The sequence below is a fragment of the Lepidothrix coronata genome, unplaced genomic scaffold, assembly GCF_001604755.1.
Source record: "Lepidothrix coronata isolate B3197 unplaced genomic scaffold, Lepidothrix_coronata-1.0 Scaffold31, whole genome shotgun sequence".
Taxonomy (NCBI): domain Eukaryota; kingdom Metazoa; phylum Chordata; class Aves; order Passeriformes; family Pipridae; genus Lepidothrix; species Lepidothrix coronata.
In genome coordinates, this window is record NW_016690211.1 from 9375579 (window position 1) to 9398174 (window position 22596).

Here is a 22596-nt window from a genome sequence, read left to right on the forward strand (position 1 = left end):
TGAAAGCAGTAATATTATGCTTTCCTTATCTGCAGCAGGTTAATTTTGTCTCTTTATCATGATGGCTCAAGACTGTATACAGCCTCATAGCAAATGGGATCAGAGAATGAATCTAGAATAAACCTTAACATATTTTAGAAGACTTGTTTTCATCCAGATTGTTTCCTTATTCCCTGTTGACACAGATGCAAAGTCAAAGAGGAAGGTGTTTGTGTGTTGAGAGGTTAGACAGACATTCCAATGCTGATTTATGCTGGCTTAAACTATTGCAAAACCATAGCATAAAAATTCTCAACTTATTAAACTTGCTGTTGAGATCTTAATTCTTTTCACCAGCAACTTTTTGCCATTCTTTGTACTAGCAAACCCAGATGTTGTCTTACGCATATTAGATGGGGTGGAGTCTTGAGGGTTTTTGGGGGAGAAGTGTTTTCTATTGCATTTTAGAGTTGGATTAAAAATAGCTCTAAGAGTCTCCTATAGTGTGAACCATTGTGAGATCACTATTAAGGTTTCTGTTGACTTCCTGGTTTTCAGATCAGACTTTTCACCATGTTCTGTTCATTCCTTCCTCCCATAAACAGTGTTTGAGGAATAAAATCTTTGTATTTGTACAGTGGTTGAAATATCTGAAAGTGTAGACTGTACTAATTATTATTTAAATTTTATGCTTGTTTTTAAAATTATGCCCTCTAAATTTACTCTATTCTTCTCAGGTTATTTTTAAAAAAATAATTAAATAATAGGCCAAGAGGAAGATGTGTTATGATCTTGTGCTTTGTGGCAGCAACATAAATCCCATTCTTAGTAGAGCTAGCTGTTTATAATTATCTGGTTTATGTGTACTGCTGCAGGATGGCTGCACTCAACGAGTATATGCAATGACTTTCTTGGATGTTTCTGAAGGATATTTGCAAAGAAGGAAGATGTGCAGAGAGTAGGCCCCTTGCAGTACATGTGGTACATTCCACTTGTGCCAGATTGTTAACTGGGATCTTTAAATGTTCTGAGCTTACACTGCAAAGTGGTTTTTTCCTCTCAGAGTCTGGAAAGAGCAGTGAAAGAAAAGGCGGTCGATCTCGTTCCCATTCTCGTTCAGAATCCAGGTCTAGCTCAAAATCCCGATCTAGAAGGAAAAGATCACACTCAAAACACAGGTAGGTATGTTTTTTGTTTCAGACTAAGATCATATTGGGAATATTTTGCTTGATGGTGGTTACTGAGGTTTCTTAGTTATAGGATGAGTATCCCTGAAGAGATCACTAGCTTGCACTCAGCAGACCAGAGTTACCAGGAACTTTGTCTCTGAACAGATACCCTTTCCCTCTAAATCCTAAATGTTTTTAGGATTACTTTCAGTTAAAACACACTAGAAGACACTTTTTATGCCATGTAACACCAATATCTGTGGTTTCTTTGTACATTTTATGGTATGTAGCATAATACGATTTTATGACCTGTCTTAAGAAACTTGCATTTGGTGAACTGGGTGTGTAGTTTTACTGGTAACACCCTGAGCAGATAGGCTGGCTGGTTTTGCTAGTATAAAATTCATATTGTCTTGAACTTCTAAATACTGAGTTAATAAATACAATGGTTTTATTTACCATCCTCTAAATGTAAAGCTGTGGTTTTTAAAAACATAGGAAAAAGGCTTTATGGGCAATTTTTCGTTCTTCAGATTTTGTTTGCATTGCTAAATTTCTTCAGTTCTGAAGAACTTCAGGCTTTGGAATATGGGATAGTAGAGAATTATTAGATCATCCTTGAAGTATACCAATTAAGATTTTTCCAAGAATAAAACAGTCTTGCTATGGGAGAGTAATAAACTTCCTGAAATGATCCATCTCCTTACAATGTCAGGAATGTCTTCTGAGCATCAATCTAAAGATATCTGCCTTTGTTAAGTATTAAAAACAAAATTTGGAATGATTCCATTTGATAGCTTACACTTTAAAAAGGCGTTGTCCTTATTGCAGCAGTAGCTCTGTTGTATCCTTTCATGCATGTCTTTTAACAAGGCAACTAGGATTCTTTTACATACGGAAAAGCTGGCCAGAAGGAGTTATAATCAGTTATACTATCAAATAAATATGGTACAAGTACAGGCTTTAGAAGTGCAAGATTAATCTGTCCTTACCACTTCCCTGTTTACTCTTTTATAAAACACATTGTTTTCATCTCTTGTGACTTAAAATTTATTCAAGCTTGTGCTTTCATTCAATTGCCATTAATTGGCCCTGCCTTTTGTTTGTGCTTCTGTGTTGATAAGCAGAACAAAGCTGTAGGTAAACAATGGCTTCCCCTTGTCTTTGTGTATATTACATATGATAATATATGTGATCTTTCTGTCTTTCATAAGTTAAACTTCATGGTACCTTAACCTCTCAGGCAGAGTATCCAGTTATGTGGTATAGAATCATAGAATTGACTGGGTTGAAAAAGACCTCCCAAGATCATCAAGTCCAGCCCTTGATCCAACACCACCTTGGTTGCTAGACCATGGCACTCAGTGCCACATCCAGTTTCATCTTAAAAACCTTCAGGGATGGTGAATCCACCACCTCTCTGGGCAACCCATTCCAATGTCTGATTACCCTCTCTGTAAAACATTTCTTCCTAATATTCATCCTAAACCTCCCCTGGCAGAGCTTAAGACCATGCCCTTTTGTCCTTCTGCCTGGGAGAAGAGACCAACACCCACATGGCTACAACCTTCTTTCAGGTAGTTGTAGAGAGTGATGAGGTCTCCCCTGAACCTCCTCCAGGCTAAACAACCCCAGCTCCCTCAACCTTGTTGCTCTTCTCTGGACCTGCTCCAGCACCTCAATATCCTTCCTGAACTGAGGGGCCCAGAACTGGACACAGTACTCCAGGTGTGGCCTCACCAATGCTGAGTACAAGGGAAGAATCACCTTCCATGCTTCTGCTGCCACGATGTTCCTGATCCAGGCCAGGATCCATTGGCCTTCTTGGCCACCTGGGCACTCTGCTGGCTCATGTTCAACTTCTTGTTAATCCAAACTCCCAGGTCCCTCTCTGCCTGGCTGCTCTCCAGCCACTCTGTCCCCAGCCTGTAGTGCTGCAGGGGGTTGTTGTGGCCAAAGTGCAGGACCCGGCACTTGGCCTTGTTGAACCTCATCCCGTTGGAATCAGACCATCTCTCCAGCTGGTCCAAGTCCCTCCGCAGAGCCCTCCTGCCTTCCAGCTGATCAACACTCCCCCCCAACTTGGTGTCATCTGCAAATATACTAATGGTACACTCAATCCCCTCATCCAGATCATCAGTAAAGATATTAAACAGAACTGGGCCCAAGACTGATCTCTGGGGGACACCACTAGTGACCGGCTGCCAACTGGATGCAGCACCGTTCACCACCACTCTCTGGGCCCAGCCCTCCAGCCAGTTCCTAACCCAGCACAGAGTGCCCCTGTCCAAGCCGTGGGCTGACAGCTTTTTCAGGAGCATGCTGTGGGAGACGGTGTCAAAGGCTTTGCTGAAGTCCAGACAGACCACATCCACAGCCTTCCCCTCATCCACCAGCTGGGTCACCTGATCATAAAAGGTGATCAGGTTGGTCAGGCAGGACCTGCCCCTCCTAAACCCGTGTTGGCTGGGTCTGATCCCTTGTCCATCCCATAGGTGCTGTGTGACTGCACTTAGAATGATCTGCTCCATAACCTTGCCAGGCACTGAGGTCAGGCTGATGGGCCTGTAGTTTCCTTGCAGCCCTTTTTGTGGATGGGCATGACATTCACCAACTTCCAATCATCTGGTACCTCCCCAGTGAGCCAGGACTGTTGGTAGATGATGGAGAGCGGCTTGGCGAGCTCTTCTGCCAGCTCCCTCATCACCCTTGGGTGGATCCCATCTGGTCCCATAGACTTGTGAGGATCCAAGTGGCTCAGCAGGTCGCTACCTGTTTCTTCCTGCATTACAGGGGGGGCTGTTCAGCTTCCTAACTGTCTACCAGCTCCAGAGGCCAGTTGTCCTGAGGACAAACTGTCTTACTGTTGAAAACTGAGGCAAAGAAGGTGTTAAATACCTCAGCCTTTTCGTCCCATCTTTAGTGACTATGTTCCTCCCCATGTCCAACAAAGAACTGGAGGTTTTCCTTGCCCCTCCTTTTGCTGTTGATGTATTTGTAGAAGTACTTCTTGTTATCCCTGACAGAAGTGGCTAGATTGAGTTCAAATTGTGCCTTTGTCTCTCTAATTTTCTTTCTACATGACCTAACTATATTCCTAAACTCTTTCTGAGTAGCCAGCCCTTTTTTCTATAATTGGTAGCTGTCTTTTTTCCCCTAATTTCCTTCAAAATCTCCCTATTCAGCCAGGTTGGCTATCTTCCCTGCCAACTTGCCTTTTGGCACACTGGGACAGCCTGCTCCTGTGCATTCAAGACTTGTTTCTTGAAGCATGTCCATCGCTCCTGGACTCCTGTGTTTTCAAGGGCTGTTTCCCAAGGTGCCCTCTGAACCAGTCTTCTGAGTAGGTCGAAATCAGCCTAAGTTGTGAAACTTAAAGTGAAGATTCAGCTCTTTATTTTTGCTTTTCTGGGGAAAATGATTTTCCAAAAATAGGGAAATCTAAAAGTGTTGTTTTCTTCATCAGATCTGCAGAAGACTAATTGCATTTTTTTATCAGAGTATCTCTACTTTATTTACATTCCTTATTTATCATGTAGTAAATGCTCTTTCCTTTCTCTGGAAATTCTTATAACTGCAATCCATACTAACAGATCCTCTCAACTATAAAGGTAACTTGACTAAACGCTGAATCACAGGTTCTTGGGGTTTCTATTAATTTAAATTGTAAGGGTGTAGAACACTGATGCAGCCAAAGCCAGCTTTCTTCACTGACAAAGACTTCAATAAGTGGCTGGGCCTGGAAAGGAAGTAATCTGTAACTAATTACTTTTACAAACTGCTAGAAATCGCAAATCACAGCTTTTTATGCAGTGTCATTTCATAAGGACAGCTGTTGTAAATGATATTAATTTATATTTTCTAGAATGTTCATGGAGATTATTATGAAACATGGGTACAAATTCAATGGTTCGTTGTTTCAAAGAAGAGTATGTGCATCTGGTGAAGCATAAAGCACCCATATTTGCAAAAATGTTTGTAGACAGTATGTTACTAAAGTGTAATTATTTATATAGTAGTATGTGGTGAAGCAAGATTTATGTAAACTTTCCTTTGTTGGTTGACCCCATTTTTATGAGGTTCTAATATTAAAATATTTTTGTTCTGGCATCCTTCATATAGAAGTAGATCAGGCAACAGATCTCTCTCAAGACACAAGGACAGACGCAGATCCAGAAGTCCCCTGAAAAAACGATCTAGATCTTCAGAAAGGCGGAAATCAAGAAGTCGCTCTCGTTCTCGGTGAGTTCTGTTCCACAAAATGATACTGTTAGCTCACAGTACAGAGCTTTTGAAAAAAAATTAAACAAACCTTTTAGATGATCATAAAAGGAGGAATCTTGTCTGTGGGACAAACAACAGAAAGTAAATTTTAATGCTGAGTGTGGTGATCTTGGCTAGGATAATTTTCTTCCTTGTAGCCTGTACGGTACTGCAGTTAAACGACCACACTGAGGTACCTGAACTTGATAGCCTAGTCTGCATTTATACCAACATCCCAGCTGACTGAAAATAGGTAACTTTAATTCAGGCTATAACCAATAGATTAGGAATATTCTATGTAGCTTGTGTAAGCCACAAAAAAGTGGATGAAGCTTTTTCAATATGTATCTGTTAAGAAGGTTGAATTCAAACTGTATTCTGAGAAGTAGTAAAAAGTTTTCGTGTATGAGCTTTTGTTTTCACCTCTGACTTTATCATATGCCAAACAACAGGAACAAATGCACATGTCTGTTATATGGCATATTTATATTTCAGGATGTAATACATCTGTACTTTATCTAGCCTATTAGTTTTTATATCTGATTGTGTAATTATTGAACTGTAAAATTCCAACAAGAGAATAGCGTAATTTTCTGAGGGATGAAGTAGTGAATAATCTTAAACTGAAAGTGCCTGGGGAAGTAGCTTCATGACTAGAAATCTTGGTACTTTCTTTCTGTTTCATCTCTGTAATTCCCCTGATACATTCGAAGGGAGCTTTGTACTTGAGTTATGCACTTGCCTACTGTTCTTTGAGGGAAGAAGTTTTGTGGGAATAAGAGCTGCAGATCTGTGGACCTCACTGAAAATAAGCTGGGTTTTATTGGTGAATCTTTTTGATTCTCTTGTTGTTGTCTGGAGCGTCTTGAGACATCTGCTCACTGTAAGGGGCAAGTCCAATGAAATCTCTGTGATAAATTAACTGGAAGGCACTTCTTGGGAGGTTCTTCGGTGTTGCAGGGACTGTATGCTGTTTTGTCTTTATGGTGCATTCCTTCTCTGAGACTCCTAAAGAAATATTTGCCAGAACCTTATGGGAATCAAAGTTGTCAGATCACAGAGCATACAACAGTCTACTGTTTATTAGTAGTTGAGAAGATACAGTCAAACACTTCCTCAGTTTGAGAGAAGGTGAGGACTGCACTTAGGACCTTTCATGCATGAAGTCTCTTTTAGAATCTATAAGAATCTATAATAGATACTAATACCAGTAGACAGAGAACTTCTGTTAGTCTGGTTCTTTTTGACCTGTAAAGGCCTGCTAGTCAATTTCTCCTCTTGTACTTTTTCCTGTTTCTCTCTGTGAACAATTGTTCTTTTGTCTCTGTGCTAGAGAGGAAAGATGGAGTCTTGCACTTTCAAATAGTCCTAACTTAAATGTAATCTTCTAGCCAAAGCTGCGAGCTAATAAATGTTTGACTTGATGACTAGAACATGGGTTGGAATTTTCCTCACTATTCTTTTCATGAATGTCTATCGTTCTGCCTGTCCCACAGAAGCTATTTTCCTTGCTTCAGGTTTTGCTGTACTAGCAATTTTTCAATAATTTTCAAATTCCTAATGACATTACAGATGATTAAATTGTCTTGATTGAGTTTTGAGAGAATCTGGTGAAATTTTATCCATGTTTTCTTCTTAATTCTATGTATTTATTGTTGTTGGACTTCCAAACAGTTCAAGAATATCTGTGTACAAGAACACGTAGAATAAAGACTTCGGTCTTATTCATTTGGGAGTGGTTAATCTGAGGCCCATTTTATGTGGACACAGTTCTAGTAAAGAGTGAATTTACAGATTGTGGAGTTTGTCTTACTCCTAAGAAAATATAGAAAATTGGTGTATGTATAATTACATAACTGTGAGATGAAGAGACATACTTTCTCCAAACATAATAACGTCACTTGGAAGATAGTGGTTTGATTTGATTTTGGCCTCCCCTTCTCCAATTTGATTCCCAAATTTATCCCAGCTATATAACCTTTCCCTCATGGTAAACAAGGGTGGAAAATTAAAATATTGAAGAGGTACTATTTTTCAACAGAGACGCAAACTTTGTCTTAATGTATACTAAAAGTTAGTTGTAATTTTAATTGGAAAGTTCAAAGATGAATTAATGGGTTTGTGTTTGGCTTTTCACAGGGACAAGAAAAGAGACAAAGAAAAGATCAAGGAAAAGGAAAAGGTCAAAGAAAAAGAGAGAGACCGAGACAAGGAGAAGGACAGGGACCGAGAAAAAGACAGGGAAAGAGAGCGAGATAAAGAGAGAAACAGAGAGAAGGACAAGGAGAGAGATAAGGAGCGAAGCAAAGATAGAGACAGAGCCCGAGAGAAAGATAGGGACAGGGAAAAGGATAAGGACAAAGACAGACAGAGGGACAAGGATAGGGAAAAGGAAAAAGATAAAGAGAAGGAAAAAGACAAGGAAGAGGTAGACCAGAACAAAGAAAAAGAAGATATTGAGAGAGAAGGAGAGAAGGACAGAGAAAAGATTAAGGACAAAGAAGGAGATAAGGACAAAGAGAAGGACAGGGACAAAGAAAAGGAAAAAGATGGGGATAAGGAGAAAGATAAGAGATCCAGAACACCCCCAAGAAGCTATAGCTCTTCAAGAAGATCTCGTAGCTCCAGCAGGTTTGTTTAGAATTTTTCGTGCTTTTTTTGACTTGTCAGTTCAGTGAGGCACCATCCTAACTTTTATGTATTGATATCACCGTGTCTCTTACTAAATAAATTTGTATTATTTCCGTTTTTTTTTATTTTCTTGTAAAGTAAAATCTATTATAAAAAGCTTTGTATGATGCCTGATGGAACATGGTTTCGTGTTGGGCTGCTGATGCTTGATTTACACATAACCATACAGTATAGTCCTTGAGGACAGTAAGCAGGTGATTCTTGTGCCATTTCTATGTGTTGCAAACAGGCGAAAGTTCTGACCAGCATCACACATCATCTTTGCCCTGATGGAGGTTTGAGTCACTGTTACATAGTTCTTTTGTCACTTACATACTGCACGGTGTTGGTCCGTAGATCTTGGGAACAGTTGTTTGATAGTACTTGCCACTTCCTGGCTGGGTGGCTGAACTGCAGGAGGCAAGCATGTCACCTGGCTGGCTAACCTTTCACAAGGTGAATATTCAGTTGGAAGATATGGATACCTTGTTTAGCTGACTAGATGGCCAGGTACAAGTTAAAAGAAACATTCCTTAACACTGCTGATAGTAACCAGGAAAACAATGAAGTTAATGTAGATGTTGGAGGGAAGCTGAGGGAAGCTTAACTGGATGGAATTCTGGTTACATTCAGTACAGCAAAAGGAGGCTGTGATTTTATAATCACTCCCTAAATGATCAAACTCATGCATATTCTAAAAGCATTGCAGCTGAGTTCAGAATCTTTGGTGGATAAGGTGCTTTCTGATACCTCAGGAATTAAGGAATTCAGTACTATTGTTAGATTTAAATAACAAGTTGTATTTTTTACCTTGAGATCCTGAAATGCTAGATGAATTGGGAAAAGTTTTATGAATTATAATAATTTCACTGAACAAAAGCAGAATTCCTGTAGTCCTCAAAATTCATGAGTGCAAGGTTCATAGAAGGCAAAAGATGGTGCAATGTTTTCTGAATATTCTGTTTGTGTTATATGAAATGTCCATGTTGTTTTGGAGGCTTATGGGCAAAATACTGTTTATTTAAGCATATGCGGCTTCCTGTTTTAATGGGTTGAAGATCTACATAGAGTAGAGATGGTTCTGTTAGCTTTGAAAACATATTTTCTGTCTGTAGGCCTCAGGAGTTGAATTAGATTTTCATAATATGTAGCTTATGGGGCCCCTGGTGGTCTAGTGGTTAGGGTGCAGCACTCTCACCGCTGCGACCCGGGTTCGATTCCCAGCCCCCCGGGCAGATGGAGCTCGTCAGCCCTGTAAGGCAATCCATCTAAGAGAAGGTCACTCTAAACAAACCTACATCCTGAGACCCTCACTGCCACTGTCCAAGCTTGCTCGGCCCCGGCAGATGAACCTCAGGATTAAAGGGTGGGCTCAGTTCAGCGCACACTGGGTCTCACCTAAAAAATCCACTGCGCAGGCTTGAAGGGTTAATGACCTTTCCCAAATCTTCGCTCGCGAAGACTGGTCATTAGCTTATATAAAAACATTGGTGGAAGACCAGCTTCCTAATGTCAAGTAGCAAGTGTAGTTAGCTGGATATTACCAAAAATTCTGCAACAATTAAGAATCTTACTAGTTAAGAAAGTGTTATGGAAGGCTACAATGCCAAGTAATTGAGCAAAGAATTCTAGTAAAAATTAGTGCATCTCTTCTAGTGGAGTCAAGGAACCCTACTTTGGTATGAAGTTAATATTTTTTATACAGATTGCTACACAAGGACAGTGTTCTTTTGAAGATGGAGAATGAGAAATACACTTTTTAGTATGAATTTACAATTTTTTTTCAGACATAACATTGTCTTTAGAGTATCAATACTGAGGCCAATACTATTGAATATCATTACTGGTGACATAGATAGCGGGACAGATTGAACCCTCAGCAAATTGCAGACAATAGAGAACCAACTGTGGGGAGAGGCTAGTCCACCAAAGGAGTGTTCTGCCATTTAGAGAAACCTCAGCAAATGGGGAAAATGGACTGATAGTCATCTCATGGAGTTGAACAAAGAGAAAGGACAAGTCCTGCACCCAGGCAGGAATGACATTGTTACACCAGTACAGCGTGGGGACTGACTGGCTGGAAGGCTGGCTGGCAGCAAAGGTCTTTGCAGCCGAGAAGGCCAGCAGTGTTGTGAGCAATGTGTATGTATACCTTATAAGAGTGTGAAGAAGACAGAGTCTGTTATCTCTGTGGAGGCCTGTGACAGGCTAAGAGGCAGTAGGCTCATATTAATCTATGGGAAATAAAGGCTTTTTTTCAAATGTTTAAATGGTGTTTTTTCTGGGCAAACTGGAACCAGATACCCCAAGGAATTGCAGAGACTCCTCCATCCATGGAGACAGTAAAAATCCAACTGGATATGGCCGTGAATAACCTACTTGTGATTGACCCTGTTGTGAGGTGGGGGAGGGATAAGTTGGACTAAGTGATCTTCAGAGGCTTCTTCCAACCTTAGCAGTGCTGTTGTTCTCTGAAAAGTAATTGTGAATAGGCTGGGTTACAGTCACAGCTTGCTTTTAGAGGTATCTCTTTACTTTAGTGATTGACATTGCCTAGTTTGAAACGGTTACAGACCATTCTGGAGAAGATTATCCAGCAAATTGGCATTTCAAATTAGCATTTCAGTACAGCGCTGACTGCTGATCATTTACCTGATGAGTGTAAAATACTGGACAAATAGTACTCATCTTTTTGGAGAAGAGTTGAAGGTGGAATAGGACATACAGAACTTTATAGGAACTAGGTGGAAACTAACATTGCTTTGCTGACAGGCAGTGTGTAAGTACTGGAAATAAGATGGTTATTTGTGATTCCTAGATGAAGGAAGAGACACAGACCAGGGGAAGAGAAGGATCTGTCTGTCTTTCCAACTGACATCTTACAGGCTAGCAGTGCCAGCAGTACCAGAGGAGGTGCTGAATGTTATTTTCATGTATGATTAGGAGACGCAGTATCACTCTCAAAGTATTCAGACTTGCTTTTTCCTGAATTTTGCTATATTAGTATTGTGTAAGAACACTAAGGGGCCCCTGGTGGCCTAGTGGTTAGGGTGCAGCACTTTCACCGCTGCGACCCGGGTTCGATTCCCAGCCCCCCGGGCAGATGGAGCTCATCAGCCTTGTAAGGCAATCCATCTAAGAGAAGGTCACTCTAAACAAACCTACATCCTGAGACCCTCACTGCCACTGTCCAAGCTTTACTCGGCCCCGGCATATGAACCTCAGGATTAAAGGGTGGGCTCAGTTCAGCGCACGCTGTGTCTCACCTAAAAAAATCCACTGTGCAGGCTCGAAGGGTTAATGACCTTTCCCAAATCTTTGCTCGTGAAGACTGGCCAAGAACACTAATGAAACAGGTGCACAAAAATCTTTTTAAAGACAAATGTAACAGAAATGAGAAAAAATGTGGTGGGACACAATTGTAGTTCTTCGACTTGAAATAAGCAGAAAATTAAAATTAGATTTCATGAAGAAACAGTTTCTAGTTTGAACACAATTGCTAAAGTACTTTTTACTCACTTGTATGCTGGAAAGCAGAATAAAGCAGCGTTGTGCTTGATGTAGCCAAAGTTGGAGCACTGTCAGAATAATCAGTTTCTAGTATCCTTATTTGAAAAATGACATGCTTATTAGCAAGTGAACAACTGATCAGTGATTGTGTTATTTGCTCCATGATTCTGATGCAACTTTAAATTTTTGTTTACCAGAGATGAAATCGAACTTAAAAGCTTATTGACCAAAATATTTAAGAAACCTGCTCCTCTGCAGCTTCAGAAGGTCCCTGTCTTGGTTTTGGCTGGGAGAGAATTAATTGCCTTCTTGGCAGCTGGTAGATGCTGGAGTTTTCCTTTTTTTCCTGACAGTTCTCCCCAGGCCCAGCAGGGGAGGGGAGACTGGGAGTGAGCTCATCTGGGGTTAAACCATAACAGTTGTTTTTGGACTTCCTTTGTTCCCACACCAGCCCCTTCCTTGCTCAGCCTTCTCACACTCTGCCCAGATCTGTGTCACAGGGGTTGAGAAAGAGCATTTTGGTAATTGAAACAAATAATAATTATAATAGCAATAATAAGTGTAGTGGGAAGGAGAGAGAGGGGAATAAAACCCCAGACAAACAAGTGACGTACATCACAATCACTCACCACCCACCAAGCGATGCCCAGCCCGGCCAACTCCGCCTTATGGTATGGAATATCCCTTTGGCCAGTTTGGGTCAGCTCTCCCTCCCAGAGTCTGGTGCATCTGGTTGCTGGCAGAACATGGGATATTGAAAAGTCCTTGATACAGAGTAAGCAACTAAAACATCAGTGCATTGTCAGCATTATCCAAAACACAGCACTGTACCAGTTAGTAGAAAGAAAATTAACTCTGTCCTGGCCAAAACCAGGACAGTCATGGTAGATGATACTGTCAGAGTATCAATCCACGTAGTGATACTAGGCATAACTTAATGTGTCCTTCCATAATTTATCTAATAACTGTTGATTTCCTGCCTTTTCTAAATACTAGAGGTTTAAATATTCACACCTAATGGTGTGAATTGAAAAACCTGGTATGCATAAGTGTAGCTTTTGTGTCATATTTAGAAGTTAGTTTTTAACTTTCCTGTTTTTCTTTGATGGCTCTTCCAATCTGGTTTTCCTGCTGTATGAAGAGTTGATAGGAGAAAATCATCTTGTTTTGTCAAAGATAGGTTCTGCGTTTATGTTGAATGAAGCTTTACTAGATTAGTTTTTGCTTCAACATGTGCCTCTTCATGTTTGCAACGAGTTATTTAAGGTTTTGTTCCATTCAGGATCAAACTCCATAACGGCAACTTCAGCAAACTCCAGCTATGTAAAACAGCTGTTCTGTAAAATACAAGCTCTTCTGTGCGCTGTAGAATGATAGCATTCTGTTTGCTGAGCAAGGACCAGTAGAAAAACAGTAAATATTTGCTTATTTATTCTGATTTTGACAACTGCTTGGGATTAATTGTTAACGGTTTACTTCTAAACCAACAGGAATTCTAGCTCATGTATTAAATTTCATTCATAAATTAAATTTCAGTCAGATTAACCTGAAGTTTCAGTGATCTTCAGGTTGTAGTGTTACATTTTGAATTTCATATTACTCAAGTTATGCCTTTGTCTTAATATGGCACTTCATTCAATTGTATTCTTTTCCTGACTGAGGAAACTCTTAGTTAATATAGGATTAGTGAATTCAGTGTGTTTCCATTGTTAGCAAGCATGCGATGATTTAAAAAAATAGTATTTGAAAGGGTACAAACTTTTTTTCTACTTCAAGCCCTTGCCTTTCCCACCAAACTAGCACATAAGAAATATTTTTTTTTCTTTGTACAGTTTTTGTATTGTTGGTGATTTATAATGTTAAATTCAGGGATACTTGCAGAGTGGATGTGTTAGATCATTTATGAGCTTTCTCCTTTTATCTGGTTCTTGAGTTTATTATTTTGGGGTTTGATGATCTTGAATTTCTTGGTCCTGTAGAGAAAGGCGTAAAAGGAAGAGTAGAAGTCCTTCCAAGTCTCCTAAAACATCGAAAACAGCAAAAAGAAAGTCTTCACGAACTCCTTCCCCCAGAAGGTCAGTTTGATGTAAACATAAAAGTTAATGATCAGTAAAGAAGGCAGGATTTATAACATTTTCATTGTTTTATTGCCTTTGCACTAATCATCTCAGATGATTACAGTTAGTCAGTATGATTCAGTTTTAATTTAAAACCAACCCAAAACCTTAATGGATTTTAGCTTTAGTATGCTTTCAATGGGAGAGTTTCAAATCAATCAGCAATGCAGATTTGCTTCAAAATGATAAAACCCTTTCATCTGATAGAGATCAATTTGCTTTTTTCTTGGCAAATACAGTGCGGACTGATCACTTTTACACTCTATAGTTTTCTTCAAGTCAAAAAATCCTCTTGCCTTTATGAAAGGTTTTTCTGTTACATTTTAGGTTTTTTTTTAAAATGCACAGCAGAGAGTTTAAGTTAGCAGTCAAATAGTTTGAAGTTGGATCAAATCCTAATTTGACAAAAATTTTCTGAAACAGAAACAAGAAAGAAAAAAAAAGAGAAAGAGATACAAATAATGAAAGAAGAGAAAGAGAACGCTCCACCTCCAAGAAAAAAAGTAGTAAAGAAAAAGAGGGAAAGGAGAAATCTGACAAAAGCACCACTACTTTGAAGGTAAGCTTGTGTGACCCAAGTGATCAACAGACTAAAGTGGTGGTAGTGAAGCCATTACTGAAATTCCCTCCCTCCTTTTTCTTTCTTTTCATCCGACCGTCTTTTACTTCTTCTGTTTTCCTTATGAAATTATTACTGTTTGGGTTTAGTTTTTGCTAGTTGGAGACCCGCAGTTGGGATGAGTGGGCCAGTTGGTAAGTCTCCATGTTTGAACTATACTGGACCTGAAGGAGTGTGCAGAAACACTTAGTTTTGTTACTCTTTCCTGTTGTGTGCCGTATGTTAGGAATTGGCTGCCTGCCTACCTTTGTGAGCAGGCAGACCATGTAACTAAGAAGCAGTGTTCAGAGGCATCTTGACTGTCAAGCTGAAAACATTATTGAAATAAACTTCCACTGTGCAGTTCAGCATCTCCCTCGTTGCCTTGGTCCTGGTCTGTGTATTGGATTCTGCAGGAGTAGAGTTGAACAGTTGGGGAAGAGTGATATGGGATTTTTCCCACAAAAGAGAAGGTGCTGCAATTAAGAAAAGAAACATCTTCAAACTGTTTAATTCTAGAATTTGAATAGCAGCATGCTTTAAAGAGTAGTTTTGTTGTGCTCAGAATTATACAACTGTTATAAAACGGCTGATTTATGTCATTCTACAAAGCTTAAGTATCTTACCTAAGTACTCTGTTAAAAATGCATCAGATACCTAAAAAAATAGTAAAGAAAAAATGTAGTCCTGTTTTATTAAAAAAATGTGGTGAAATCTTAATTTCTGGAGCTGTTTCTCATAGGTGCTGCTTGTTCTGTTTTTTTAGAATATAGATAATAAAGACAGATAATTTTATGACAGTGATTTCTTGGATGAAGGGTTGGTATGAGTGCCTAACTTCAGCCAATTGAAAAGAAAGCTTATTTTAAAAAAACAAGGGGCAAAGAAGTTCACACCCTCTGTTCTAAAAATTGCAGAGACAGGATAAGCATGTAAAAATTGAGACAATAAAATTACCAAGAGTTGGTTGGAAGTCATATTGTATAATGCTAAGAAATATTTTTTTATAAAATTATTTTATCTTTGGTAGGAGAAAGATAACAATAAAGAGGATCAGAATTCAGAAACTGACAAGGAAGTAGACAATAGAGATGCACAAAGAACAGATGAAGTCAAGCTACAACAGAATGGGAACTGTCAACCAAATGAAGAAAGCCTGTCAATTAAAATGGAAGAGGTTTAAAGCAAAGAATGGACTTGTGATTCAACTAAGGAATGAAATCCAAAGCATTTTATTTCCCAGAATGAGGAAGAAAATGTCAAAGCAATCAACCTGACCGTATTGATAGTACTAGTAGTTCCTACAATTCTTGTGATAGCTTTGTTGTCTTCTTGCTGTAAAGCAAGAGAACACGGACCAGTCGTTATACCATGAAAAGGCAGATGCCATCAGAATTATTCATCTCTGAAAATCCATGCATTTCCATGATGGCTGTACTTGTAAAATTATGTATGTTACGTTTTGCTATAAGCTGTTACAAATAAGTAGAAACTGAAAGATGTAAACCTGTACTTCCCCAAAAAAGCTGAAGGTATGCATTGAAGGTTGTTTAAAATACTGCTTGTTGATGACTTGTGTTGTTTTGCCCTGTTGGTTAAAAAATCCCAATGTGTAATGTTTGATGTGCTTGAAAATGGTGCATAAATGTACACACCTTCTTTCCTTGTAAATGACAACTGTAGGGAAAGGGGTTTTAAACACAAACACAACTTTACCTTATGTTAAATACCCAAGAATTAGTATGTTTTTCATTTGCTCACTGCTTGAGATTCTTCGGGTTTATTATTTAAAAGAATTTTTTACTAATATCCCTAAAATTAATATTTCTTTTAAAGTATTTGAACAATGCATGCTCTTTTTCTTTTCCTGTAAGGAACATTGCCATGTTATAGATATTTGGTTAGCTTACTGGGTTATTTTAGGATTGGTTTGTTTTGTTGTTTTCTTTGTCCTTACAGAAGTGAGCACATCAGTATGGTATTATCAGAACTTACAGCTTTGTTTTGAGATGTACTGCAGTGTGTCTGTTAAGCTGCAAATAGTACAGGTGCCATTAAGGAAATAATTTTTTTTCTTTGGTTAAAAAAATACGGGAGCACAAGCAGAAGCTTTAGTGCCTTCTTAAAATGTGATATTTTCTAGAAATGTGTATGTGCTGTTACACATTTTCAGCTAAACCTTATATGATCTCTCTTGCTATTTTGCCACCACCATACTGTGGACAAGGATGCAAGTGATTTGTCAGAACGGTTGTTTGGTTCATTTGTTAAAATACTGAAGCTCCATTTTACTTTTTACTCTTAAAGGAGATTTATAAATGAGAGCAAAGATGCAGTGGGACCACCACTGTACAAAAGTAGTAGCTCAACATAAAACGTGTTCTGATCACCTGCATCAAGAAAGCCCTTAAGACATTTAATCTACATTTGGATGGCCTTAATAGTTACCTCTTGATCATCTTCTCTGATACCTGTAGGGTGATGTAGAAGGAATTGTTTGCAAAGCAGTGGGGGATAAATAATTTGGGCAAGAAAGTTTAATTTACACAGGGCTTACATAGTAGAGGTTTTTTTCATTTTTTGGGAAGAAAGCATGTAAGAAGAGAATGATGAAATATTTTTGTCAAGGTAAAACATGGCTTGTGTTCTCTGAACTAATTTAATTGGTTACATGAGATTTCCGAAAAGTCATACTTCTAAGACATAATTATAGCTAAAGTGGAGTAGATTATTTTTACTACAACTTAATGCAATGGAATTAATTGCCTTACCTCATGGGAAGTGTTATTTCTTTCAGTTGAAATAAAAAAATAATAGTGTATTGGCTATTTGCTTTCTATTTGTTATACTTTTCTTTTGCATAGTTAATTCTTTCAGTGGGGGGAGGAGACCATGTTACAGGGAACAAAAAATTTGCCCAATTCCCAAGGTAATCAAATCAATTTGATTGTGAAGCTGCTTAATCACTCTTCATTTTTTATAAGATTTAGTGTTCTTACCACTACACATTTAAGAGTACAGAAAATGCTTTACCATGTAAAGTATAGACAGCCATAATTCTGATAAGGAATAACAAATCTGTGCTTGCAGGAAGACTGTGATAGACTGTGTCTTGCAACAACAGCTGTGTTGTTTATGTCTAAGTAGCATAGAGCAAAGAGATTGTTTCTATACTTGTTATCTTTGGTACCATTTCACTAATAAAATTGAGTATTTTAGAGGGAAATTTCTGCTGATACATACTTATTAAAGGAATATTTTTAGACCACATGGTCTTACTCAGACAGCTTCTTTGATTCAGAATGTAGGTATTAGTGAAAACATACATGTATTTTTTTATGGTATCTTTGAAAAGCGAAGTTTCTCCTTTGGGAAGAATTAGAATTTTTGAAGTGTATCATGTTTTAGCTGATATTAGTTTGTTATCTTTAGTTTTCTTATTCTGAAATTGGATAGCCCTATGATATATCGGTTATAGAATATGTAAAGGATTGTGTACACTTAGCTGAGAAACATGCCTTTGGAAATTGATAGTTAAAGGTGGCAGCCTTAACTTACTAGCTAACTTAGCACATATGTGAGGCTATATGCAGCACATTGTTATGTTGTATGTGAATTATGGCTCCTTACAAAGTTTTTGTTTGTTTGTTTTTTAAAAAAGGAAAGAAACAAACAACCAAAGCAGCCAGCCACCAAACACACACATTTCCTCCCCACCTCAAGTCATATTTTCTTCCGAATACTTTGTTTTTTGATTTTACTTTGTAAATACTGTGCGCATCTGTGAGGAAGTTAAGTTTTGCTTATTTGTATAGGATGTTTTATGGTTCCTCTCTTCCTAAAAAGCTACTACTAGAGAACTATTACTCCATAAAATGTGTATCTCAGCAGAGGGTAGTTAATTTTTAAACTGGTAGCGTAGCACAGGAATTAAGTTCCAGCTTGCTCCTACAGGATTGCACACATTATCCATTGAAAGTGTCCATCTTCCATGGGAAGTCCATTGCCTCATTATTAACAAGCTTGCATGCTGAGCTGCCATGTCGGATCACCTGGGTTTCTGTTTTATAAATGGGATTAAATCGAGTGGAGGTTTTCAAAACAGTGGAGTTCACAATAGCTCTGTTGCTTTACATGTAATTTCATCTGAATCAGCCTTTACTTGACATTTTAATTGCTCAGAAAAGTGATGATGGGGTGCCATTTTGCAAAGACCATGTAAAGCACATATGCATAAGCTTCCATTAGTGCCCACAGTTACTTCCCAACAGTGTTTCTAGATAACAGACATGGCTTTTGGATGAAGAAGATAGCAGAAGAAAACTGCTGGTGGATGAAACAGGATTTCAAGCTCAAGATAGAGGTGACTGTGGCTTAGATAAATTCATCAGTCAATGGATTTACACAGATGTGAGGGATGGAATTTTGTTCGCAAACACTGGTAGTTATGGTATGTTAAGAATGCTGGTTTTTTCATATTTCAGAACTAGAAGTAGGGATAAAAGCACTGGGTTAGAAACTAGAAATATCTGAAGAATACCTGGGAAATTGATGAGATGTGGGTTCTACCTACTCATTAATCACCTGCTAATTTTTTTTGATGGCACATCAAAATAGATACATCTGAACTGGCCTTATATTAGCTGGCTGACAGCAGCAACCTATGCACAGCTTGGATTCTGAAATGAGCTGTGGACACTTGGATATTTTACTCTGCTGCAAGGGAGGAAAATTCTGTAGTCTGTAGTATGCTTTGTGTTGCTTGCTACTGTTCTCTGGCCCAGTTACATCTAAGGCAGTACCTGAAATTACTTTGAAACCCTGCAGGTCTGTTACAGCGTAGCTTCTCTTTGTTGTGCTTAGCTTGTACTGATACTTTGTGATAGTAACTAAAGTGGGGATTTTCTTTTGTCTAAGAAAGAGATAAGTGAAGGCTGCTTTGTATGTTATAAATTATTGTATAGTTCTTACCTGTCCTTACCTGTCCTTATTACTCAATTTTTTCATTCATGTGTATGACCACTGCAAGCAGTAATGTCATAGTGATGTGTGTATTGTCTATTTTAAAGTCCGAAGCATTTGCATCACTGTCTTTTTGTTGGTTTGTAATGAAAGAAGATTGGAGTTCATGTACTTTTGGAGGGGGGAGAAAAGAATCCAAAGTGTGATAATTGCATCATAATGGTAAAACGGTCTTTAGGATGTGAATTGTGAATAATGAACTGGGTCATATTATGGGTCCCACTTGCCACTTGTATTTTCCATTTTATAGCAATCAGTTATTGCCTTTGGTGTTATCATAAGTTTAAACGTGAAAATTTGATTTAGTGGCATAAATGCTGAGATCTGTAAATGGCTAAAATCATGTCAATCAGTAGGCACTTAGTTCAGAGAGATGCAGTTTTCTCACTAGAGATTGGAGTGTGAAGAGTTGAAATATGTAGATATCGTTAAGTGTTAGTGCCTAAAGAGAATCTAAAATTTAATTTTGTTTGCTAATATGTAAACAGAACAGAAGCTTTCAGCTTGTACTTTAGGTTTATTTTTATATGTTGAAAAGTGTAATTGAAATTATATTGAAAACTAAAAGCACAAAAGGGGATTTTTTTATGTATGAGAATCATACTTTCAATTGTTTAATTTTAGACTTTTAAAAAATGTCATTGCATGTTGTATTTATTTTTATCAAGAATGCCTTGTTTGTAAGTAAGTCCTGTTGCAGGATCTGAGCATGTTAGTGTGTGGCTTTCTTCTGTATTCTCTTCAATGGACAACAGCTTAATAAACTTGTCTGACAATATACAGAGGCAGCTACTTTCCAGCTGGTTTGAGGAGATGAAGCTGTTTACACATCGATTATGTATTGTTCAAATAAATGCCACAGTTGAGAAGCTATCTACATACTTCAGTTTCAGTATTTTCTGAACACATGAACTCTTACTATGCAAGAGGGAAAATTTTTTTTTTTTAAAATTGTCATGACAGTCAACTTTAAGATTATTGAGCTTAATAGAGGAGAACATGGACAGCAAAAGTGAGTTTTTAGCTGTTTACATATTCTATTCTAGAAAGCTTCAGCTTACACTTTTTTTTTTAAATTTTGTTGCATTTTTTGTGTTCATCTAGTGCCAAATCTGAGATTAGAGGGTCTTGGTGTACAAAATGTGTTCTGTACTAATCTTTATAATGAAATTATTTTTCTCACATTGAAGAAGTTACATGTGTCATCTTTGGCCTAAAAGATGTATCAGCAATGGTAAAAGAGTAATTTCATCTTCCTTTCACTCAGTTCTTCATGTCACTAATGAGGCTGTCAGTTAAGTAGCTTTCTTAGAAGAAGTTGTAGCTCTACTCCTTCCCTAGTGCAAAAATTTAGAACTACTGCTGCACTGATGAGTAAATCATGGGCAACTTAGAAATTGCTACTTTGAAAAGCCATCATTTGCGTAATATAATTCATTTACATAATATAATTTAATCAAAGGAATGAGTGATCCACTCCAGAAACACCAGGAGACTAATTTAACGTTCACAATTTATGTAGCCTGTCTGTACATCCTTTCTGGTATTTTCCCCACTGATATGGGAGCTGTGTCTCCTTTGCTACACACAAATCACACTTATCACTGTCTGGGTTCAGATATACCTGGGGAACCTGAGCACCCCAGCAGCAAAAGTATTATTTCCCTTCTCTAAGTTCAATATTTCTAGTAATAATGTAGGTATTCTAAGTTTAATTGATAGGTAACCAAACTTATGCTATGTTGGTATAGTATATTTTTGCATTAATGAAGCAACTATGAAATGGTAGATATAAAGAAATGTTAAATGCTCTTATGTAGTTGTTATTTTCATAAATAAACAATGTTCCAAAGTTTTAATGGTGTCATAAACTCACTTCCACTACATTTGGATGAGATACAGTGAATTACTCTGAAGCAAGTCTCTCTCTCTGTCTCTCCTTTTTTTTTTCTTTTTTTTTTTCATAGGCTTCATCTGCCCCAGAATCAAGTGTTAGAAACTAAGTCTGTTCTACTGATACTGGCAAGAATGTTACAGGAAACATGATAAGGGTTTAAGTAATTGAATGTATCATCACTGTTTAGTTACAGAAAAGGCTTTTGAACCCCCTATGTGAGTAGGGGAATTTTTTCTGCAGAGAAAAATACCATAGTTTCACCAGAGAAAGCTTGTCAGTTTCAAACAGTAAATCAATAAATGTAACTGCATAGAAGACTATGTCAAAGTAGGATCAGGAGCTCAGGCAGAGCTTCTGACATTAACAGTCATACCGATGTATGTAATGGATATTTTCATAATAAAATTCACTTTTCGATGCTTAAGTTTCTCTATTGCTTTGTATAATGTGTAAGAATCCAAATAAACAGGAATGATTAAGGAGCAAAAGTTTGGGATTTGCTTGTCAGCAGTGATCTGATCTTTGATTTTTGAGATCAGTTATGTCTGTAAGGAGACTAAGGCTGGTTTAGTTCCCACCGATCAGGGTTTCAGTCAGCACATCTGTGGTCTGGATAACTGCATTTCACCATGCTGCTGCTCTGAATGTGAAAGCAGGAAGAACTGATCTGAGAAACACTGAGATGACTGCAACAGTTCAGAACATGTATTAACTTTCTTTGTTATATACTGCCTACTTTACTTACGGAACTAATACAAAGAAATTCTTCTAGAGAAGAAGAGTGAAAATTGACAAAAATAGTGATAGTCTTTTAAAAATAGTGATAGTCTTTTAAAATCAAGATTTTGTGTGCATGGCTTGTTTTGTCTCCTTTTTTCAAGAAAACATGCAGACATGAGTGTTAGTACTTTTCTCTTATTGTGTACTTCTTCTACATTGGACCTGGGGAAGATTGTGCTTCTCCTTCTGTTTTTCTTTCTGCAAATCTTACATTTCTTTTTAAAGATAAAGCCTAAAGAAAACCCTCCATTTTTATTGAAGCAATATTTTCAACAATTGCTTTAGATTACTGGATTGAGGAGTTAAAAGTAAATGCATCAGTCCACGAGAAGTAACATTTTCCGTAATTGTTTGTCTGCTTTGTTCAATATTAAGGAGATGATACTCTTCTTATTCAGCTAAGAGTCATTTAATAAGTTTTCTGAGCTGTTATGTCTTTCTATTAGAATGGCATTTTCCTTACAAGGATTCACCTCTTACACATCTCAATCCTCATCAAGGCTAGATATCTAGGAAGGACTAGTCTTGCCTGAACCATGCTGTAAATCATACTAACCCATGTTACAGATCAGTATTTCTGGATGAAATACA

General features: G+C 38.0%; 1 protein-coding gene across 1 annotated transcript in view; it reads left to right on the forward strand.

The window, feature by feature from the left end:
- SREK1 (splicing regulatory glutamic acid and lysine rich protein 1) overlaps positions 1 to 21649 on the forward strand; it is a 39252-nt gene extending 17603 nt beyond the window's left edge. The window contains exons 7-11 of the mRNA XM_017811154.1: positions 1043 to 1157; positions 5271 to 5390; positions 7551 to 8042; positions 13571 to 14267; positions 15337 to 21649. Coding sequence (XP_017666643.1) covers positions 1043 to 1157; positions 5271 to 5390; positions 7551 to 8042; positions 13571 to 13676 — 833 coding nt within the window. The 3' untranslated portion in view covers positions 13677 to 14267; positions 15337 to 21649. The remainder of the gene's footprint in view (positions 1 to 1042; positions 1158 to 5270; positions 5391 to 7550; positions 8043 to 13570; positions 14268 to 15336) is intronic.
- Positions 21650 to 22596: the final 947 nt, after the last annotated feature.